This window comes from Chlorocebus sabaeus, chromosome 12 (assembly GCF_047675955.1).
Source record: "Chlorocebus sabaeus isolate Y175 chromosome 12, mChlSab1.0.hap1, whole genome shotgun sequence".
Taxonomy (NCBI): Eukaryota; Metazoa; Chordata; class Mammalia; order Primates; family Cercopithecidae; genus Chlorocebus; species Chlorocebus sabaeus.
The window spans coordinates 62465429-62488719 of NC_132915.1; the positions used below are offsets into that span (position 1 = coordinate 62465429).

Genomic DNA, 23291 nt, shown 5'->3' on the forward strand with positions numbered 1-23291 from the left:
CTCCCAAGTTCAAGTGATTTTCCTGCTTCAGCCTCCAGAGTAGCTGGGATTACAGCCACACGCCACCACACCTGTCTAAATTTTCATTTTTAGTAGAGTAGGCCACCATGTTGGCCAGACTGGTCTTGAACCCCTGTCCTCAAGTGATCTGCCCTCCTCTGCCTCCCAAAGTGCTGGGATTACAGGCGTGAGCCACCATGCCCAGGCCGATATGTTTTCTCTTTCTTTCTCCCTCCCTCCCTTTTCTTTTCTTTTTTTTTTTTTTTTTTTTTTTTGAGACAGAGTCTTGCTCTGTCACCCAGGCTGGAGTACAGTGGCAAGATCTCAGCTTACTGCAACCTCCTCTGCCTCCTGGGTTCAAGCAATTATCATGCCTCAGCCTCCCGGGTAGCTGGGACTAAAGGTGCACACCACCTCGCCTGGCTAATTTTTTTTATTTTAGTAGAGACAGGGTTTCACCATGTTGCCCAGGCTGGTCTTGGATTCTGAACTCAGGCAATCAGTCCACCTTAGTCTCCCCAAGTGCTAGGATAACAGGTGTGACCCACTACGCCCAGCCTGGCCGATATGTTTTCTAAAATGTTTCTCTTATATCATCCATTTTCCTTTTAGTGTTTTTTTACAATTTCTGATTATCAATTGTCTCTCCTTTTGTGTCATTTTTATTTTTAAATTTATTACTATTTTTTTATAGACAGGATCTCACTGTCACCGAGGCTACGGTGCAGTTGTAGATCACTGCAGCTTTGGATACCTGGGCTCAAGTGATCCTCCCAAGTAGCTAAGACTACAGGTATATGCCACCATGCCCAGCTAATTTTTTAATATTTGGTAGTGGTCCTGACCTCATAACTTCAAACAGTCCTCCTGTATCAGCCTCCCAAAGCGCTGGGATTATAAGCATGAGCCACTTGCCCAACCCAGTTGTCTCTTTTTGCCCTTGACTGTAAACACATGGAAACGAGGACCATGTGTACATACTCAATAGCCAGCACATTGTAGGTACTTAATAAATGTTAACTGAAGGATTGTGACCATAGTCAATTCTTTCAGTCTTTCCTTTAACCATTGTCTCCCCCAAATTTTTTTTTTTTTTTTTTTTTTTTTTTTTTGAGACGGAGTCTTGCTCTGTCACCCAGGCTGGAGTGCAGTGGCACGATCTCGGCTCATTGCAAGCTCCACCTCCCGGATTCACGCCATTCTCCTGCCTCAGCCTCCCGAGCAGCTGGGACTACAGGCGTCCGCCACCAAGCCCGGCTAATTTTTTGTATTTTTAGTAGAGACGGGGTTTCCCCATGTTGGCCAGGATGGTCTCGATCTCCTGACCTCGTGATCCGCCCGCCTTGGCCTCTCAAAGTGCTGAGATTACAGGTGTGAGCCACCGCGCCTGGCCGTCTCCCTCAAATTTTATGCCCCAGTTGCATTGAACTACTTGGGAGTTTTCTTACTCTATTTTGTTTTATTTCCTGGGCCTTTGACCTTGCTGCTGTCTTTGCTTAGAATGTTTTGATTGATAAGGTTTACTGGAGGAATGGAGCTTGTGCTAAGTGTTGAAGCATGGTTTGAATTTGAATTGACAGAGGGGAAGAAGCAGCATCGTTGAAGTCTAAGAAAGACCAAAAAGCTGTGAAATGAATGACAATTCATTCCATACTTAATGATCAAGCCCAGTGATCAAGAATGGTCAAGAATTGACACCTTGTAATCTCAGCACTTTGGAAGGCCAAGGTGGGAGTCCAGGAGTTTGAAACCAGCCTAGACAGCATAGTGAAACTCTATCTCTATAAAAAAATACAAAAATTAGGCCTGGTGCGGTGGTCATGCCTGTAATCCCAGCACTTTGGGAGGCCGAGGCAGGTGGATCATGAGGTCAGGAGTTCAAGACCAGCCTGACCAAGATGGTAAAACCCCATCTCTACTGAAAATACAAAAATTAGCTGGGCACAGTGGCAGGGGCCTGTAATCCCAGCTACTCAGGAGGCTGAGGCAGGACAATTGCTTGAACCCGGGAGGCAGAGGTTGCAGCGAGCCGAGACTGTGCCACTGCACTCTAGCCTGGGCAACAAAGTGAGACTCCATCTCAAAAAGAAAAAAAAAAAAAAATTAAGGCAACAGAGTGAGACTCTGTCTCAAGAAAACAAAACCAAAAAACAAAAATTAGCTGGGTGTCATGACACATAACTGTAGTCCCAGCTACTTGGGAGGCTGAGGTGGGAGGTAGGATTGCTTGAGCCCGGGAGGTTGAGGTTGCAGTGAGCCATGATTGCACCACGTACTCTAGCCTGGGTGACAGAGCAAGATTCTGCCTCAAAAATAAATAAATATATAATTAAAATAAAATTGCATCCTGCCCTAACAGTATTAGGCACTTTTGTAGTCACTTTCACTGGTACTCACCAAAACGTGTAACAATATTATCTACTAACTGCTTGTTTTTATCTGTTTCTGTCTCAGAAAGAGACAAAGTAAGCTCCACCAGGGCAAGGACCACTTATTTCTGCCTCATTTACTACTGTATCCCTGATATTAGCACAGGGTCTGTCACATAGGAGGCACTCAATAAATTTGTTGAATGAAAGAATGAACGAATGAATGGCTCATTCTCAACGGCACTTCAGAGGCTGAGAGGAAACAGACACATAAATGCAGTGCAGCATGGGGGTTGCTATGATATGCACAGATTGCTATGGGCACATTAGAAAGGTTACTGTGAGAAAAGGAAAACAGTTCAGAGCAGTCTGAGCTATGTGAGGCATGGAACACTCATCAGGCCCAAGGAGGTGAGGACAGGACTTCAATTATGCACCCCTCACACACATGTCCAAAGTCTATTTCATTTTATGTATTTTTGTTTTGTGTTATTTTGTTTATTTGAGACAGGGTCTCCCTCTGTAGCCCAGGCTGGAAAGCACTGGTGCAAACACAGCTACCTGCAGCCTTGACTTCCTAGGCTCAAGCAGTCCTCCTGGCTCAGCCTCCCGAGTAGCTGGGACCACAGGTACATGCCACCACACCCAGGTAATTAAAAAAAATTTTTTTTTGGTCTTGTTCAGTGGCTCACACCTGTAATCCCAGCACTTTGAGAGGCCAAGGTGGGTGGATCACCTGAGGTCAGGAGTTCGAGATCAGCCTGGCCAACATGGTGAAACCGCTCTACTAAAAATACAAACATTAGCCAGGTGTGGTGGCAGGTGCCTGTAATCCCAGCTACTCAGGAGGCTGAGGCAGGAGAATCGCTTGAACCTGCGAACTGTCGAGAGACGGAGGCTGCAGTGAGCCAAGATCGCGCCACTGCACTCCAGCCAGGGGGACAAGAGCGAGACTCTGGCTCAAAAAAAAAAAAATTTTTTTTATGTCTGTAATCCCAGCACTTTGGGAGGCTGAGGCAGGTAGATCACGAGGTCAGGAGATCGAGACCATCCTGACTAACACAGTGAAACCCCATCTGTACTAAAAAGATAAAAAATTAGCTGGGCGTGGTGGCGGGCGCCTGTGGTCCCAGCTACTCAGGAGGCTGAGGCAGGAGAATCGCTTGAACCTGGGAGGCGGAGCTTGCAGTGAGCCAAGATCATACCACTGCACTCCAGCCTGGGCAACAGCAGGACTCCGTCTCAAAAAAAAAAAAAAAAAAAATTATTCGGACATGATGGCATGTGCCTGTAATCCCAGCTACTTGGGAGACTGAGGCAGGAGAATAGCTTGAACCCGGGAGGTGGAGGTTGCAGTGAGCCAAGATTGCACCACTTTACTCCAGCCTGGGTGACCGAACAAGACTCCATCTCAAAAAAAAAAAAAAAAAAAAAAAAAAAAAAGGTAGGTATAGCCAATCTATAGTTTGTTATTTTAATGTAAATTTTTGGTAAACAACTTGGAAACTGCCTCTTCTTTTTTACTTTAAAAACTCACTTCTGGCCAGGCACAGTGGCGCATGCCTATAATCCCAGCACTTTGGGAGGCCGAGGCGGGTGGATCACAAGGTCAGGAGATCGAGACCATCCTGGCTAACATGGTGAAACCCTGTCTCTACTAAAAATACAAAAAATTAGCCAGGCGTGCTGGTGGGCGCCTGCTAGTCCCAGCTACTCGGGAGGCTGAGGCAGGAGAATGGCGTGAACCCAGGAGGCAGAGCTTACAGTGAGTTGAGATAGGGCCACTGCACTACAGCCTGGGCGACAGAGCAAGACTCTGTCTCAAAAAAAAAAAAACCAAAAAAAAAACTCACTTGTTGGCTGGGCATGGTGGCTCACACCTGTAATTCCAGTTGTTTGGAAGGCAGAAGCAGGAGCTCAAAGAGTTCAAGACTAGCCTGGGCAACACAGCCAGACCAAATAAATAAATGAAAAGTTAAAAAAAAAACCCAAAAACATTTGTCATGTTGGGGACAGTAGTGTGTGCCTATAATCCCAGCTACTCAGGAGGCTGAGGCGGGAAGAATTTTTTTTTTTTTTTAAGAGATCTCACTATGCTGCTTAGATAGTTTTTTTTTTTTTTTTTTTTTTTTTTTGAGACAGTCTCACTCTGTCACCCAGGCTGGAGTGCAGTGGCACGATCTTGGCTCACTGCAACCTCTGCCTCCCGGTTCAAGTGATTCTTCTGCCTCAGCCTCCCAAGTAGCTGGGACTACAGGCACGCGCCACCATGCCCGGCTAATTTTTTTTTTTTTTTTTTTTTTTTTTTTTTTTTTTTAGTAGAGACAGGGTTTCATCATGTTGGCCAGGTTAGTCTCAAACTTCTGCCCTCAGGTGATCTGCCCTCAGGTGAGGCTGAGCCTGCCTCAGCCTCCCAAAGTGCTGGGATTACAGGCGTGAGCCACTGCACCTGGTGGCACTTTTTTTTTTTTGAGATGGAGTCTTGCTCTGTCGCCAGGCTGGAGTGCAGTGGTGTGATCTTGGCTCACTGCAACCTCTGACTCCACCTCTGACTCTGATTGAGGTGATTCTCCTGCCTCAGCCTCCCAAGTAGCTGAGATTACAGGCACGCACCACTATGCCCAGATAATGTTTGTATTTTTGGTAGAGATGGGGTTTCATCATGTTGGTCAGGTTGCTCTCGAACTGACCTCGTGATCATTACGGGCATGAGCCACGGCACCCGGCCTGTGGCACTTCTTAAAATGATTATCTTTCTTTCAAAAAGAAACTATATGGAAATCTTGGTAAGATAAACAGGAGGGAACAATATTTGCTTTAGGAAGGTTAATTCTGACCTTATAAAGAATGAGTTTTACGGGGACCAACCTTTTTTTTTTTTTTTTTTTGAGTCAGAGTCTCACTCTGTTGCCCAGGCTGGAGTGCAGTGTCATGATCTCAGCGCAATGCAACCTCTGCCTTCCGGGTTCAAGCGATTCTCCTGCCTCAGTCTCCCGAGTAGCTGGGACTACAGGTGCCCGCCATGACGCCCGACTAATTTTTGTACTTTTGATAGAGATGGAGTTTCACCATGTTGGCCAGGCTGATCTCAAACTCCTGACCTCAAATGATCCGCCTGCCTTGGCCTCCCAAAGTGCTGGGATTACAGGCGTGAGCCACCGCGCCTGGCCAACTTGTTTAAATATGTTAACATATATGTAAAATTTAGACACTACTCTTAAGGAGCCACAGTCTTCCTCTAAAATTAATAGTGGGCTTGCCACGGTGGCTCATGCCTGTAATCTCAGCACTTTGAGAGGCTGAGGTGGGCGGATTGCTTGAGCTCAGGAGTTCAAGACCAGCCTGGGCAACATAATGAAACCTTGTCTCTACTAAAAATACAAACATTAGTCGGGCATGGTGGCACTGAGCCTGTAGTCCCAGCTACTCCGGGGGTTGAGGTGGGAGGATTGCTGGAACCCAGGAGGCGGAGGTTGCTGTGAGCCAAGATCATGCTACTGCACTCCAGCCTGGGTGACAGAGCAAGACTGTCTCAGCTTAAAAAAAAAAAGAAGAAGTACCCTGGTTGGAAAGTACCAGGTGATGCCTGATAGTGAACGTTAAGTGCTCTGTTTTCTGTTTTTAAAAAAATTATTATTTTTAAAATTTTAATTTTGAATGCTCTTTTTCTTTACCACCAGAGGGCACCAATCAGTCAAGTCAATCTACATGCCATTATGAAACAATATGAGAAAGCTCTAGGAAGCTGTTTCTAGCATTCATTCTTTTAACAAATATGTTTTGAGCACTTAATATGTGCCAAATATTGGAGTAGCTGGTATACAGTTTCGGAATTTATAGTCTTGAGCACCTACTATGTGCTTGAGAGAATAGCTAGACATAGAGGGTAGAGTTCAATTTGTGATTTTGTGATTACTCATTGTCTTCCTGTCCTTGGCCGTGAGTCTCTTGAGAACAATTACTTAGTGTCTACTTTGTGTCAGATGGTGTGCCTGTTGCTGAGGATTCAGGGATGAATAAGACACAGTGGCAGTCTACTAATAACAATGTCTTACTGGCTAGAAAAAAAACACATGAGCTAGTTCTGTGGAATTCCAGTTCCTGTGACCTGAGAATAAAGAGCCTTGATTATAAAACTCATTAACACATTGAGCTTCCAACCTCCCAGCATAGAGGCATGCCCTCAGTGGATGCTTAGTGAGTTTGTGAGTTGACATGAGCCCAGGGGTCGCTTCTGGTCTGGGTGCCATGTATACGGTCCAGTGGGTTAGACTAGGGCTTCATCATCCTCCAGGTCAGGGTGGGGCTGTGATGAGTTTTTGTGGGTGAAATGCTTTGAAGATGACCTTTCTACCTATTTATCTGCTCACTTGCTATTAAAGGTGTCAACATCATCTTTCACATTTCCGGATCAGTAATCCTCTTGTCCCTAAATTGACTGGTACTGGAGGGAAAGACAGAATGGTACATAAACTTCATCATTTTGATAAGAGGGGCTGCATTCACTAGGATACTCCCTCTTCTCTGAGGGGAGCTCTAATTCCATTAGAGTTCGGTCTCAAGACCTGGACAGTAGTATTGGTGGCTAGAAAAGGATGTGTTAAAACACTGAGACCTCACCTTTGAAGGGGGAAAAAAAGGCCAAAAGGAGGGGGTGCTGCTTAAATGTGGATTGTGTAGAGTGACTCCATTCCAAAGAGTACAGTATAGAAAAGGGGGAGGGAGGGGCAGAGTAACTTTACAGTAGAAAGACTTGACACACTTCCTCAGACAATCAAGGTCAACATCAACATTGCTAAGTCATGTTGCTATCTGTGCCCTTAATATGATGTGATGAAATGGCATTTCACCTCTGTGATCTTACCCTCAAAAACTCATAATACCAGTCTAATCATGAGAAAAGCATCACAATCCCAACTGAGGGACAGTCTACAAAATACTTGACCAGTATTCTTCAAAACTCTTAAAGTCATCAAAACAAAGTCTTTTGCCACAGGCAAGAGGAATCTAAGGAAACAGGAAAACTGAATGTAATCTGGTATCCTGGATGAGATCCTGGAACAGCAAAAGGTCACTAGGTAAAAATTAAGGAAGTATGAACTTCAGTTAATAGTGATGTATCAATATTAGCTCATTAATTGTAATACATGTACTCTTCTAATGTAATATATTAATAAAAGGGGAAACTGGGCACCAGGTGTAGGGGAACTCGACTATCTTTTCAATTTTTCTATAAATCTAAAACTGTCCTTGGCTGGGCACAGTGGCTCATGCTAGTAATCCCAGCACTTTGGGAGGCTGAGGTGGATGGATCACCTGAGATCAGGGGTTGGAGACCAGCCTGGCCAACATGGTGAAACCCCGTCTCTACCAAAAATACAAAAATTAGCTGGGCATGGCGGTGCGCACCTGTGGTCCTCTACTTGGGAGACAGGTTAGAGGATGGCTTGAGCCCAGGAGGTTGCTGCTAGAGTGAGCTATAATCACTACTGTACTCCAGCCTGGGTAACAGAGTGAGACCCTGTCTCAATAAAAGGGGTGGGTAGTGGTGGTATCCAGAATACAGCTATGCCTTAAAGTTTTTTCTTTCAAGTTCCTATGAATCATTTACCATGTGCCAGTCACTACGCTAAATGCTGTACATACGTTTAATCATTATAATTGCTTGTGTTGGGTATAATTAATCCCCTTTTACAGAAGCTGATGAAACAGCCGGGTGTGGTGGCAAGCACCTGCAGTCCTAGCTACTTGGGAGGCTGAGGTGGAAGAATCGCTTGAACCTGGGAGGCGGAGGTTGCAGTGGGCCGTGATCGCGCCACTGTGCGACGGCCTGGGTGATAGAGCAAGACCCTGTCTCAAACAAAACAAAACAAAAAAACAAAAAACTGATGAGACAGGGAGAAGTAATGTGTGGAACTAGGGTTGGAACCAAGATCTGTCCAATTGCAAAATTGTGTGTGTAGAACTCTCACAGTATTCTGGCTTTTCTAGGAAATGTTTTTTAGGCAGTTATCCTAGGACACGCCTTCCTAAGAGAAAGGAGTACTGTATTCTGAACCACGGGGACCAAAGACTGTCCCCACATCTCACTTTGGTTATGATTATCTCGAAAGTCCCTCAGTTCCAGGGTGGACATTCAAGCCAAAAGGACCTATAAGGGGTCAAAGTTCAAGCACAGTTTATTTTACAAATGGGGAAGGCGAAGGGTAGCCCCAAATCACAATGAGAAGGGCAGGAGACCCACTTTGTTATTGTCTCTTTTTCCTCACAACTTCCTCTTTGTAGTTAAGAAGGGAAGCAGAAGCTGACCTTTCTGTCTTACCCCGTTTCTCACGTGGAACTGCCGCACCCAGGGTGGGTAACGTGCCCAAGGGCATATTTGCCTGTGGGCTGGCCTGCGGGAAGGTCTGTTGCCACCGAAAAGACCCACATTCTCAGCACATCCTAATCAAGTAGCTACTAAGTGGAGGCACCGCGGACTGGGTGTCACAGGGAGGGGCCTGCAGCGACCAGGCCCGTCCCAGGATGGCTGCAGAGGCCCCTGGATCCATAGTGGGAAGGGCTCCGAGAACCGGGGGACCTGGGTTCCCTTCCGGGGCACGCCTTTGGAACTGCGGCGTCCAGCCGCACAACCGTCACTATGGGGCCACGGCAATCCCTACGCCCATCCTCGGTCCCCGCTGCCTCTGGGCTCTTTATAGGCGGGGGACACGCGCCGGCGTCACAAAGCGCCGCGACCGCGCGGGAGGCCAAGAAGAGGCGTGGAAGCGGGAGGAGGAGGAGGAGGTGGTAGTGTAGGAGAGCCAGGCACGGTGGGGGGAGGGGAGGGAGGGGCGCGCGCACGCGCGTCGGGCCGCCAGCCGCTGAGAGCCGCCCAGCTCCCGGCGTGCGCCCCTCCTCCCTCTCTCCCTCTCTCCCTCCCTCCCTGCTTCTCGGCTCCGTAGCTCCCGCGGCGCGAGGCGCTCTCGCTCTCCTCCTCCTTCTCCTCCTCCGCCGCCGCCCCTCCCCCCGCGCAGCCGCCGCCGCCACCGCCGCGAGACCCCCGCACGCCGCTCTCCCCCCACCCCCTCCAGCCCCGCGCGCCCTCCGGCCCCTACGGCCCCCGAAGAGAACGAGAGGGCGAGCGAGCGCGGCGTTCCCGGGCCGGCCCGGCCCCCTCCCTTCACCATCGCCGGCCCTCCGCCGCCTTCCTCCGCTTCCACCTCCTCTCCCCCCCCCCAAAGTTGAGGCCCCCCCTCCTGGGGGGGGGAGGACCGGGACCGGGACCCGGAGCGAATTCCCCTAACTCCCTCGACCTCTCCTCTCGCCTGGCCCGAGTGTGAGGAGAAGGGCCCGGCCCGCGTCGTGTGTGAGGAGGACCGCGGGCGGGCCCACGGGCCGTGTGGGGCCTGGTCCGGCCCGCTGGGTGTGTGAAGACCGGGGCCCGGTGCGGCCCGGCCCGAGGGCAAGCGGAGGGGAGGGGCCTGGTCCGGCCCGGCCGGTGCGTGAGGACTGGGGCCCGGGCCCGGTGCCGCCGCCGCCGCCGCCGCGATGGCCCAGCAGCAGATGACCAGTTCGCAGAAGGCCCTGATGCTCGAGCTGAAATCCCTGCAGGAGGAACCCGTGGAGGGCTTCCGGATCACCCTGGTGGACGAGTCCGACCTCTACAACTGGGAGGTGGCCATCTTCGGGCCCCCCAACACCCTCTACGAAGGCGGCTACTTTAAGGTACCCTCACCCCCGCTCCCGGACCCTGCCTTCGCGGCCGAGGCCTCCGGCTCCCCGCCGCTTTCTGCCGTTCCTGGGACCAGGAGTATGAGCACGGGCCAGTGGAGGGGGCTCCTCACCCCGGCAGCCCCCTCCCCCATCCGTGGAGGCAGGAAGGCCTTGCTCGCCGAGTGCCTTTTCTTTGTCATGGGGGCGGTGGCGCGGGCGAGGGCGGGAGGGCAGGCTGCACCGGGAAATCGGAGAGTCTCTGGTTAGGGTAGTGGCTACAGGCGCAGGAGGCCGTCTTTGTTTCCCCAACTGAGGGCGGGTGGAAAGAGCGGTGGTCTGTCTGTGCTTTCTCGTCCTCCCGTCGGAACCCCTCCCTGCGCAGGCTGGAACTGCCCCAGAGGGCAGGGTGACCTGCACCGACTGGATTGGACTTTTCTTTTTTGGGGGGTGGGGGGTGAGGGTGGGGGAGGGGCACCAGCTTGTCATTTAAGAAGCGGCCGAGTGCCCTGACATTTTGAGGATTTGTTGGACTTCTTGGGTAGTAGTAGTGCCAACTTTGCATTCCAATGGGTGGTGGTGAAGAATGGGACCCTAGGGGTGGTTAAAAAAAAAAGGGGTGCCCGCGTCGTCTTGTCATTATCCTTTTGGGGGAACTTTAACCCTCTTTCCGTTCACATTCTCTGCTTACCTCAGTCACTGGTTCTTTCAAAATGCCCTTTGTCCTCACCGTGCCACCAAGTTTGCCAACCTTTTTTTCTACAGGTAGAAATATCCACAGAGGGTGGAACGAGTCATGTAGGGAGATTGATAGCTTCCCACTTTCAGAGACAAAATTGAAACCTTCTTAAGTGGTTAACTCTAGCTAAAGGGGTGGTCTCACAGGTGACAAGTATCTGAGGCGAGATCGCTTCTCTGGGTGGGATATATGTTTGCTTAGCGACCACAGACATTGTTTCTGTTTCATATGGTTTTAGAACAGTGGTTATTCTAGAATCTAATGATTTTTTTTTTAACTCCAAGGTAGTTAACCTGGAGATAATGAGTGTTTGTTTTGTTTTGTTTTTACTTGAGTGTTTTTGCAGGGAGGAATCACAGATTGAAAGTTTGAATGTTTTAAATGATGCGGGCAGAGACAGAGGAAATGAGTGCTTAGGAATCCATTTAGTTTTATTTTTTATTTCAAAAATTAAGTAAAATAGGCCAGTGAGTCAATTTTAGTTTGGAAGGGAGGGGTTATCTTGGCACAAGTTTTAAATGAGTATCTTAGTCATGTAGTTGTGATGTGTATTTTTAGGACTACCCAATTACTTAACTCTTGTTTTCTACCCTTCTAAAGGTGGAAACCTCAGTTTTATGCTTGAAATTAGGTCAACTTTATAGGAGATGGGATTTATACAGGAATGTTTAATATTCGCTACTGTGATAGTCACTGAATACTTAGAAAAAGCACGTTTTTAGAATATTATGTAAGTGCGGTACCCCTACCAACTGTTAGGCTTCATCTTTTGTGGTCAGCCTACCCTATACTTTTCAGATGGAGGTATTTAAAATTTCTAAGAAAACGTGCAAGTTATTAGTAACAAAGTGGAAAGGTATTGCTGTGTTTATGTTGAAGCATATTCTCTGTTGTCAGATATAAATTTTTGTGCATACTGGAAAAATGAGTTGGACAAAATTGAATCTATGTGATGCTTTTCTTTTTTTCTTTTTTTGAGACTGAGTCTTGCTCTGTCACCCTGGCTGGAGTGCAGTGGTGTGATCTCGTCTCAGTGCAACCACTGCCTCCCAGGTTCAAGCGATTCTCCTGCCTCAGCCTCCCAAGCAGCTGGGACTACAGGTGCACACCACCATGCCCAGCTAATTTTTGTATTTTAGTAGAGATGGGGTTTCACCATATTGGCCAGGCTGGTCTCGAACTCCTGACCCTGTGATCAGCCCACCTTGGCCTCCCAAAGTGCTGGAATTACAGGCGTGAGCCACGGGCCCGGCCATGATGCCTTTTCTGACAAGGCATTGTTTAGCAAAATCTGCTGGCTAATGTTAGTGGAATAAAGTTTACTTTCCAAAAAATGTCATCGTTTGGTACAACCGATATTTAAAGTAAATAAATGGTTACTAGTTAGAATAATCTCACTCCAATACAGTTAAAAACAGCAGAAAAAAAAAACAACTTGTACATGAGAGAAAATAATGGGTTGCAAATTGTAATATTTGTGTGTAAGTCTGGGAAAGGAGTGTGGAGAACCCTGTCTGTTCGAAATAGGTAGTATGGAAGGATTCCTTGTGTTCATACACTTATTTAAATTAAATGCTTCTGAACTTCAGTCCTTATTTAAAAAGAACGATTTAATCTCCTGCTTTGCGACATTAGATTTCTTAAGCTTTGAGTCTTTTTACCTTTAATTCTGACATGTTTGAACATTTGTAAACAGGTTTCGTGGTTTAGTCTTGTGTGAGAAGTTTGTTCGATTTTATTTTCTACTACTTTTCCCCTTATTATATGGCCTTTTATCCCATTAGTCCTTCATTAGAAAAAGGCAAATTTATGGTCATGAACAGTTAATACTGGGGATATGTTTAAAACCATTGTTTTTATTTTACTGCTTTTGTCTTAGGACAAGGCTTTTAGTGTGTTTCACTACAGCTGCAGTTAAAAGTTGGCACAAAGCTTTCCCTACCATACCACTCTTCTCCGTTATTAAATGTTAGTCCTTGAATATTTAGTATCATTTATTTTCAAGTTAAACTCTTTTCCCTTTTTGGCATAGTCATTTGTGAAGGCAGTGGGACTGCCAGTCCTTCTTTACATTTTTCATACTGTAACTCCTTTAACTTTTATATTTATGAAAAGGTTTCTAACTGATCTTTTTCACTCTGAAATTTGGCTCTTGTCTCTTTTTTTTTTTTTTTTTTGAGATGGAGTCTCACTGTGTGGTCCAGGCTGGAGTGCAGTGACCCGATCTCGGCTTACTGCAAGCTCCACCTCCTGGGTTCACGCCATTCTCCTGCCTCAGCCTCCGAGTAGCTGGGACTACAGGCGCCCGCCACCACGCCCGGCTAGTTTTTTGTATTTTTAGTAGAGACGGGGTTTCACCGTGTTAGCCAGGATGGTCTCGATCTCCTGACCTCGTGATCCACCCACCTCGGCGTCCCAAAGTGCTGGGATTACAGGCTTGAGCCACCGTGCCCGGCCCTCTCGTCTCTTAATCACAGGATCTGCGTTGGAGATTTGTGAGACCTGTATTTCACATACTTTTTTGATTCATCCTGCTTTTGCTTATTTAATATCTCCAATCTGTGTGATTCTTAGCTTTGGGCCATATAGATATAGAATGAGCAAAGATAGTTTTCTTCTGTCCATTCTGAATACTATACAATCTTTTTTGGCCTTACTATCTTTTTGTCTAGTTTCTTATTTTGCTACCATGGAGCAAATCGGAATTTTATTGTTACTAGAAAAATAAATTGTTGGTCAAGTCAGTAGCTAATGAAGACTTTTAACAAGTTCACCCCTTTTCTTTTGAAAGGAACTTTTTCAGGGTCTTGCTCTGTCACTCAGTTTGGGGTACAGTGGTGTGATCATGTCTCACTGCAGCTTCCACCTCCTAGGCTCAAGCAGTCCTCCCACGTCAGCCCCCTGAGTGGCTGGGACTACAGGTGTGACTATGCCCGGCTAATTTTTTTTTTCTTCAGTATTTGTTAAGTCAGGTGGGGTCTCACTGTTTTGTCCAGGCTGGTCTCAAACTCCTGGGTTCAAGGGATCCTCCCTTCTCAGCCACCCAAAGTGCTGGGTTTACCTGTGTGAGCCACCATGCCCAGCTGGAACTATATTTTCAAATAACTCCTGCTAAGGATTGTAGCTTAGTGTGGGTGTTTTAGTACTGAACCTCCTTAGAACTTTTGCATTATTTATCTAAAGCATTATAGCAGTGAGTCTAGAGTCAGAAAGAGTGCCTCTTTTATGATATGCACAACAACTTTTTTTGAGACGGAGTCTTACTCTGTTGCCAGGCTGGAGTGCAGTGGCACGATCTCAGCTCACTCTAACCTCTGCCTCCTGGGTTCAAGCGATTCTCCTGCCTCCTGGGTTCAAGTGATTCTCCTGCCTTAGCCTCCTGAGTAGTACAGGCGTGTGCCATGAAACCTGGCTAATTCTTTTTGTAGTTTTAGTAGAGACGGAGTTTCGCCATGTTGGCCAGGCTGGTCTTGGACCCCTGACCTTAAGTGATCTGCCCATCTCAGCCTCTCAAAATGTAATCACAGTTAGAGGCCTGAGCCACCACTCCTGATCAGCTTTTTATAGTTTTGATTTTATTAAATAATTTGATTGAGATAATGAAATATAGGTGTGTTCCATTTTTAGAAAACTCCAACCTGATAATTTAGAAAATATTTGTTATATACTTAAAGTTTGCCTTTTTAGGAACATCTTTATTAGACTCAAATATATACATATATCTATATGTGTGTGTGTGTGTGTATATATGTTTTTTTTTTTTGAGACAATTTTGCTCTTAATGCCCAGGCTGGAGTGCAATGGAGCGATCTCGGCTCCCTGCAGTCTCTGCCTCCTGGGCTTAAGTGATTTCTCCTGCTTCAGCCTCCCGAGTAGGTGGGATTACAGGCATGCGCCACCATGCCCAGCTAATTTTGTATTTTTGGTAGAGACAAGGTTTCTCCATGTTGGTCAGGCTGGTCTTGAACTCCCAACCTCAGGTGATCCCGCCCACTTGGCCTCCCAAAGTGCTGGGATTACAGGCCTGAGCCACCACGCCTAGTCTACACTGACTTATATTAAAGAAAGTCTTCAAAACTTTTTTTTTTTTTTTTTTTAAGAGATAGGGTCTCACTCTGTTGCCCAGGCTGGAGTGCAGTGGTGTAATAATAGCTCACTGCAACCTGAAACGCTTGGGCTCAAGGGATCCTCTTGCCTCACCCTCCTGAGTAACTGGGACTGCAGGTGTGTACCACACTTGTTTTAATTAAAAAAAATTTTTTTGTGTGTGCATAAAGGGTCTCATAGGCCAGGCTGGTCTCAAACTCCTGACTTCAAACAGTCCTCCCACCTTGGCGTCCCAAAGTGCTGGTGTTACAGATATGAGCTACCACACCCAGCCAGATACCTTTTTTTTTTTATATAAGAGAATATGCATTATTTCCTATGCTTCATTTGTTCTGCAATGAATCAATCTGTTTTCTGCCATCCCTCTTCACCTTTTAAAAAACAAGAAAGACTTAGCCTAGGTCCGGCAATGTCATTTAGATATTTTGTTTCTTTTTTTCTTTTTCTTCTTCTTAATTTTTTTTTTTTTTTTTCTCCTCAACAGAGTCTCGCTCTGTTGCTCAGGCCGGAGTGTGGTGGTGCGATTTCGGCTCACTGCAACCTCCACCTCCTGTGTTCAAGCAATTCTGGTGCCTCAGCTTCCCAAGTAGCTGGGATTACAGGTGTGCGCCACCATGCCTGGCTAATTTTCTGATTTTTAGTAGAGACGGGGTTTTTGCCATGTTGGCCAGGCTGGTCTTGAACTCCTGGCCTCAAGTGATCTGCCCACCTCGGCCTCCCAAAGTGCTGGGGTTACAGATGTGAGCCAGTGCGCCCAGCCTATTATTATTGTTTTAGAGACAGAGTCTCACTTTATTGTCCAGGCTTGTCTTGAACTCCTGGGCTCAAGTAATCCTCCCGCCTCAGCCTCCCAAAGCACTGTGAATTATAGGTCTGAGCCATTGCACCCAGCCTATTTTATGACTTTTTAATTGGTAAAATATACTTGAAAAAAAATTTTTTTTTTTTCATAGATGGAGTCTTACTCTTGCGCAGGCTGAAGTGCGGTGGTGCGATCTCGGCTCACTGCAACCTCTGCCTCCCGGGTTCAAGCAGTTCTTCTGCCTTAGCCTCCCGAGTAGCTGGGATTACAGGTGTGCACCAGCACACCTGGCTAATTTTTGTATTTTTCATGGAAACAGGGTTTCACCATGTTGTCCAGGCTGGTCTCAAACTCCTGACCTCAGGTGATCCACCCGCCTTGGCCTCCCAAAGTGCTGGGAATACAAGCGTTAGCCATTGCGCCTGGCTGAAAAAAATTTTTTAGAAAAATGATTGATTGCCTTTTTGAGACAGGGATTCCTTTGAGAAATTGAAGAAATTTCTCAGAGAAAATGGGCACACGTAAACTAATTTTATTTATTTTTTCAGAGGGTTTACTGCCGATAAGCTAAGAATCTTCTTTTAAGGTATTTAGGCAACTTAAAGACATTTTTAAACAGCTCTTTTAAAATTATAAAACAAATGCTCTTTTATTCCCCTATTTCTCTCAGTTAACTTTGAAACTACCTCTTAGGGCATTTAACTGTGTCTTTTTCTGGAAGATGAAGTTGTCTTGAGTGCTGGGTGAACTAAGGCAATGTTATATAAATGGAAACACAGTTAAGGTTTAAGGGTTTTGGAAACTAAATGAAGTTTCACTGTTTGTTGTTTCTGAGAAAATTTTTCAAACCAAATGTGATACCTTAGTTTTTCACAGAATATGCTTTTATCCTGCTTAGTTGATTACAAGATGCATATTTTTCTACCTTTTAACTTCTTTTGGATTAAGAAATTTCTTTCTTTTTTTTTTTGAGATGGAGTCTTGCTCTGTCGCCCAGGCTGGAGTGCAGTGGCGTGATCTTGGCTGACTGCATCCTCCGCCTTCCGGGTTCACGCCATTTTTCTGCCTCAGCCTTCTGAGTAGCTGGGACTACAGGTACCCACCACCGTGCCTGGCTAATTTTTTGTATTTTTAGTAGAGATGGGGTTTCACCGTGTTAGCCAGGATGGTCTTGATCTCCTGACCTCATGATCCGCCTGCTTCAGCCTCCCAAAGTACTGGGATTACAGGTGTGAGCCACCGCACCCGGCTGATTAAGAAATTTCTTAGATGGCCAGGTATGGTGGCTCATGCCTGTAATCCCAGCACTTTGGGAGGCTGAGGCGGGTGGATCGCCTGATGTCAGGAGTTCAAGACCAGCCTGGCCAACATGATAAAACCCCGTCTCTACTAAAAATACAAAAATTAGCCGGTGTGATGGTGCATACCTGCAGTCCCAGCTACTTGGAAGGCTGAGGCAGGAGAATCGCTTGAACCCAGGAGGTGGAGGCTGCAGTGAGCCTAGATCACACCAGTGCACTCTAGCCTGTGCAACAGTGAGTCTCCATCTCAAAAAAAAAAAAAAAAAATTTTCTCAGAATCCATAAAGTCTTATAATTGCCATCAGCCAAGTGGTACTTATAACCTAGTTGTGAGAGACCGTTTCATTGAAATCTTTTGGTAAATTTTTTTTTAAATGCCAATTTCAATTTCTTAGATTTGCTAAGATAAGGATTATTTCTTCCTGGAATGAAGGATTTAGGTCCTAATTAATACTCTGCATTGATTCTCCTTTTGTTACCTTTTGTGTCAGGAAAAGTTTTTATTCAGTACTCATTAAAGGAAAAGCAAATTGTAGGAAAAGTCACTTCTTTAAGGATAGTAAGTGAAAGTAGTGGGACAGTGATAACCTTAGAACTTCTAAGTGATCGGCCAGGCATGGTGGCTCATGCCTGTAATCCTAGCACTTTGGGAGGCAAACAACAGCAGCAAAAAAACCCCAAAAAGAATGATGTTTATAAAAATATTTTTACAGTCTTTAAAATACAGAAATGTGAGGTGTGGACGTTACTGGTGCAGTTGCAAATGGCAAATAAAAGCAAAGATTTTTCTTTTCGTTTTTTGAGACGGAGCCTCTCTGTCACCCAAGCTGGAGCGCAGTGGTGCAGTCTTGGCTCACCACAACCTCTGTCTCCCGGGTTCAAGTGATTCTCCTCCTCAGCCTCCTGAGTAGCTGGGACTACAGGTGTGTGCCACCACACCCAGCTAATTTTTGTATTTTTAGTAGAGATGGGGTTTCACCATGTTGGTCAGCCTAGTCTCAAACTCCTGACCTCAGGTAATCCACCCACATCGGCCTCCCAAAGTGCTGGGATTACAGGCGTGAGCCCCCACGCCTGTCCAAAAGCAAAGCTTTTAAAGCTTTAAGGCCAGTTAGACCATTTTTCAACGTAACCACTATCCGTAATGATAAAATGTTCTGTTTCATCTTTCCAACTTAGTATTAGTGGTCAGTTGTAGACAAGTGAGAAAAAAGAGACTATCCAGCAAATTAGTCTACCTCTGACAATCTAGTTATGGAAAAATAACAGTGAGGAAGAGGTATGAATTCAGAGTTTAGGACTACAGACTTCCATCTTGCTTAAAGATTATATTGAAAAGGTTTAATTCTTTTTTGTTTCTGAACTTCTTTTGAACTGCTTCACATACAACTACAGATATATCTGAGCTGGCTGGGCTCAGTGGCTCACGCCTGTAATCTCAGCACTTTTGGGAGGCTGAGATGGACAGATCACTTGAGGTCAGGCGTTCATGACCAGCACAGCCAATATGGTGAAACCCTGTCTCTACTAAAAATAGAAAAATTAGCTGGGTGTGGTGGCTTGTGCCTGTAGTCGCAGCTACTTGGGAGGCTGAGGCAGGAGAATCGCTTGAACCCAGGAGGTGCAGGTTTGCAGTGGGCCGAAATCTTGTGCCACTGCACTCCAACCTGAGCCACAGAACGGGACTCTGTCTCAAAAAAAAAAAAAAAAAAAAAAAAAATCCTACAGAAGATGCCTAAGTATAATGGAACCTCTTTGGTTGTGTTAATATCAACTTTATTCAGTGAGAAATTGTTATTCAGAGATTATGCTTATATACCTCAAAATGAATTGACTCTGGAGTGAATGTAATGATAGATACTAAGTTGAAGAGCTAAATTTAGTTCACATCACCAGGTTTGATGTTATTTAAATGATCTTCCACATGATAATTGGAAAATTCAGGTGTTGGAATATGTATTTAAGATGCAAAGTGGCCAGGCATGGTGGCTCACACTTGTAATCCCAGCACTTTGGGAGGCCGAGGCAGGTGGATCACGAGGTCAGGAGATTGAGACCATTCTGGCTAACACAGTGAAACCCCATAGCTGCTAAAAATACAAAAAATTAGCCAGGCGTGGTAGCACATGCCTGTAGTTCCAGCTACCTGGGAGGCTGAAACAGGATAATGACTTGAACCCAGGAGGCGGAGGTTGCAGTGAACTGAGATCATGCCACTGCACTCCAGTCTGGGTGACAGAGCGAGACTCTGTCCCCCTCCCCCTAAAAAAAAAAGGAAAGTAAATAGTCCACTTTAAACACCTTTATTTGATTTAGTAACAAATACATTTAAAATGTTTTGGTTATTGAGTGGGTGTAGTGGCTCACGATTATAATCCCAGCACTTTGGGAGGCAGAGGCGGGCAGATCACCTGAGCTCAGAAGTTTGAGACTGGCCTGGCCAGCGTAGTGAAACCCCATAGCTACTAAAAATCCAAAAATTAGCCAGGCATGGTGTCGTGAGCCTGTAGTCCCAGCTATTTGAGAGACTGAGGCAGGAGAATCTCTTGAGCCCAGGAGAATCGCTTGAACCCAGGAAGCGGAGGTTGCAGTGAGCCAAGATTGCGCCACTGTACTCCAGCTTGGGGGACAGTGAGACTCTGCCTCAAAAAAAAAAAAAAAAGTTTTGGTTATTGTCTTATTATTATTATTTTTTGACTCTGTTCAAATAAGAAAAAAAAAATTAGCCAAGCATGGTAGTTTGTGTCTTTGGTCTCAGCTACTTAGAAGGTTGAGTTGAGGTGGGGGGATCACTTGAGCCTGGGAGGTCGAGGCTGCAGCGAGCCATGAGCATGCCACTGTACTCTAGCTGGGTGACAGAGTAAGACTCAGTCTCAAAAATAAATAAGTTAAATTAAAAATAAATACAAGCCTGTAATCCCAGCACTTTGGGAGGCTGAGACGGTTGGATCACGAGATCAGGAGATTGAGAGCATCCTGGCTAACATGGTGAAACCCCGTCTCTACTAAAAAAAAAAAATACAAAAAATTAGTCGGGCGACGTGGCGGCGCCTGTAGTCCCAGCTACTTGGGAGGCTGAGGCAGGAGAATGGCGTAAACCCGGGAGGCGGAGCTTGCAGTGAGCTGAGATCCGGCCACTGCACTCCAGCCTGGGTGACAGAGCAAGACTCCGTCTCAAAAAATAAATAAATAAATAAATAAAAATAAGTAAATAAATAAAATAGGCTGGACGCGGTGGCTCACGCCTGTAATCCCAGCACTTTGGGAAGCCAAGACAGGCAAATCACCCGACACCAGCCTGGTCAACATGGCGAAACCCTGTCTCAACTGAAAATACAAAAATTAGCCATGCGTGGTGGCATGTGGCTGAAATCCCAGCTACTTGGGAGGCTCAGGCAGGAGAATTGTTTGAATGTGGGAGGTGGAAGTTGCAGTGAGCTGAGACTGTGCCATTGCACTCCAGCCTGGGCAACAAGAGTGAAATTCCATCTCAAAAAAAATTAATAAAATTAAATTAAAAATTAAATTTGGCTCGGTGTGGTGGCCCATGCCTGTAATCCCAGCATTTTGGGAGGCTGAGGTAGGTGGATTACCTGAGATCAGGAGTTCGAGACCAGCCTGACCAACATGGTGAAACCCCGTCTCTACTAAAAATACAAAAATTAGCCGGGTGTGTGGCACATGCCTGTAATCTCAGCTACTCAGGAGGCTGAGGCAGGAGAATCGCTTGAACCTGGGAGGCAGAGTTTACAGTGAGCCCAGATCGTGCCACTGCACTCCAGCCTGGGCGACATAGCAAGACTCTCTCTCAAAAAATAAATAAATAAAATAAATTAATAACATAAAATTAAAAATTAGGCTGGGCGTGGTGGCTCATGTCTGTAGTCCTGGGACTTTGGGAGGCTAAGGGTGGTGGATCATCTGAGGTCAGGAGTTCAAGACCAGCCTGACCAACATGGTGAAACCCCGTCTCCATGGTGAAACCCCGTCTCTACTGAAAATACAAAATCAGCCGGTTGTGGTGGCTCATGCCTATAATCCCAGTTACACGGGAGGCTGAGGCAGAAGAATCGCTTGAACCTGGGAAGTTGAGGTTGCAGTGAGCCGAGATCCCACCATTGCACACTAGCCTGGGCAACAGAGTGAGACTCTGTCTCAAAAAAAAAAAAAAAAAAAAATTAAAATCAGACTTATGGAGTGTTTTACAAGGAACTATTTTAAATTTTGATGACTTCGGTTTTTTTTTTTTTTTTTTTTTTTTTTGCAGTCACAGTCTCACTCTGTCGCCCAGGCTGGAGTGCAGTGGAGTGATCTTGGCTCTCTCACTGCAACCTCTGCCTCCTGGGTTCATTCAGTTCTTCTGCCTCAGCCTCCCAAGTAGCTGGGACTACAGGCATGTGCCACCACGCCGGGCTAATTTTTATTTATTTATTTATTTTTGAGATTCAGTCTTGCTCTGTTGCCCAGGCTGGAGTGCAGCAGCACGAGCTTGACTCACTGCAACCTCCACCTCCCTGGTTTAAGCAATTCTCCTGGCTCAGCCTCCCGAGTAGCTGGGATTACAGGCATGTGCCACCATGCCCAGTTAATTTTTGTATTACTATTATTTTGTTTTGAGATGGAGTTTTGCTCTTGTTGCCCTGGCTAGAGTGCAATGGCACAATTTTGGCTCACTACAGCCTCCGTCTCCCAGGTTCAAGTGATTCTCCCGTCTCAGCCTCCTGAGTAGCTGGGATTACAGGAGTGCGCCACCATGCCCGGATAATTTTTTGTATTTTCAGTAGAGGTGGGGTTTCACCCGGTTGGCCAGGCTCGTCTCGAATTCCTGACCTCAGGTGATCTGCCTGCCTTAGCTTCCCAAAGTGCTGGGATTATAGATGTGAGCCACCACCCACGGCCTGATTTTTGTATAGAGACAGGGTTTCACCATGTTGGCCAGGCTGGGATTGAACTCCTTATCTCAAGTGATCTGCCTTCCTTGACCTTGCGAGGTGCTGGGATTATAGGTGTGAGTCACCACGCCTGGCCTTTTGTCTGTTAAATCCACTAGAAAAAAATAGATTTTAAAAAAATTCTGGACTACTTGAATAAGAGAATGATAAATCATATTTCAGAAAGCCTTTTTATTAGCAAATTGATTTCTTTAATAGGAACTTTAACATTACTTTAAGGGGACAGTGGGAATGGTGCCAATATTGAGAAAAATGTAAGTCTAAGAATTTGGTTTTGGAGACATCGGATATTCAGAAAGGTGGGAGAATGGAGGCAGCCTAAGTGATGAGAAATTACCTAATGGATACAATGTATACTCTTTGGATGATGGATACTCTAAACGCCTAGACTTCACCTCTATGCAAAACATCCACAAAGCTTCATGGGTACCCCCAAAATCTGTTTCTATAAAAGGTTGGTTTTGCGATGAGAAATGATGATACAATACCTCTGAAAGTGAGAGATGATACAGGAAGTTAAATTTCTCAATACAATATTGGTTTATGCTTTTAAAATAATAATGCCTTGATATTTTCCAAGTATGTTTAAGCACCATAGAGGAAACCTAAGCTTAGGGAAATATTCTTTGCAGTTTTCTCATTTGAGTCTAGTGAGTGGTATTTTTTTTTTTTTTTTTTTTTTTGAGACGGAGTCTCGCTCTGCCGCCCAGGCTGGAGTGCAGTGGCCGGACCTCAGCTCACTGCAAGCTCCGCCTCCCGGGTTTACGCCATTCTCCTGCCTCAGCCTCCCGAGTAGCTGGGACTACAGGCGCCCACCACCTCGCCCGGCTAGGTTTTTGTATTTTTTAGTAGAGACGGGGTTTCACTGTGTTAGCCAGGATGGTCTTGATCTCCTGACCTCGTGATCCGCCCATCTCGGCCTCCCAAAGTGCTGGGATTACAGGCTTGAGCCACCGCGCCCGGCCCGTGAGTGGTATTTTTTAACCTCTATTACAGCATCTTTAGATCAGTGTAATATATATATATATATTTTTTTTTTGGAATAGAGTTTTGCTCTAGTTGCCCAGGTTGGAGTGCAGTGGCGTGATCTCGGCTCACCGCAACCTCCGCCTCCTGGATTTTCAAGCGATTCTCCTGCCTCAGCCTCCTGAGTAGCCGTGACTATAGGCATGCGCCACCACGCCTGACTGATTTTGTATTAGTAGAGATGGGGTTTCTCCATGGTGGTCAAGCTGATCTCGAACTCCCGACCTCTGGTGATCCTCCCGCCTTGGCCTCCCAAAGTGTTGGGATTACAGGTGTGAGCCACTGCACCTAGCCTAATCAGTG

General features: G+C 46.1%; 1 protein-coding gene across 2 annotated transcripts in view; it reads left to right on the forward strand.

Moving 5' to 3' along the window:
* The first annotated feature begins 9694 nt into the window (after positions 1 to 9694).
* The window catches only part of UBE2R2 (ubiquitin conjugating enzyme E2 R2), a 111517-nt gene continuing 97920 nt past the window's right edge, over positions 9695 to 23291 (forward strand). The window contains exon 1 of one of the 2 annotated variants that reach the window (XM_007968988.3): positions 9695 to 10076. In XM_007968988.3, the coding sequence (XP_007967179.1) occupies positions 9900 to 10076 (177 nt within the window). In that variant the 5' untranslated portion in view covers positions 9695 to 9899. The remainder of the gene's footprint in view (positions 10077 to 23291) is intronic. The other variant, XM_007968989.3, reaches the window with a different exon arrangement.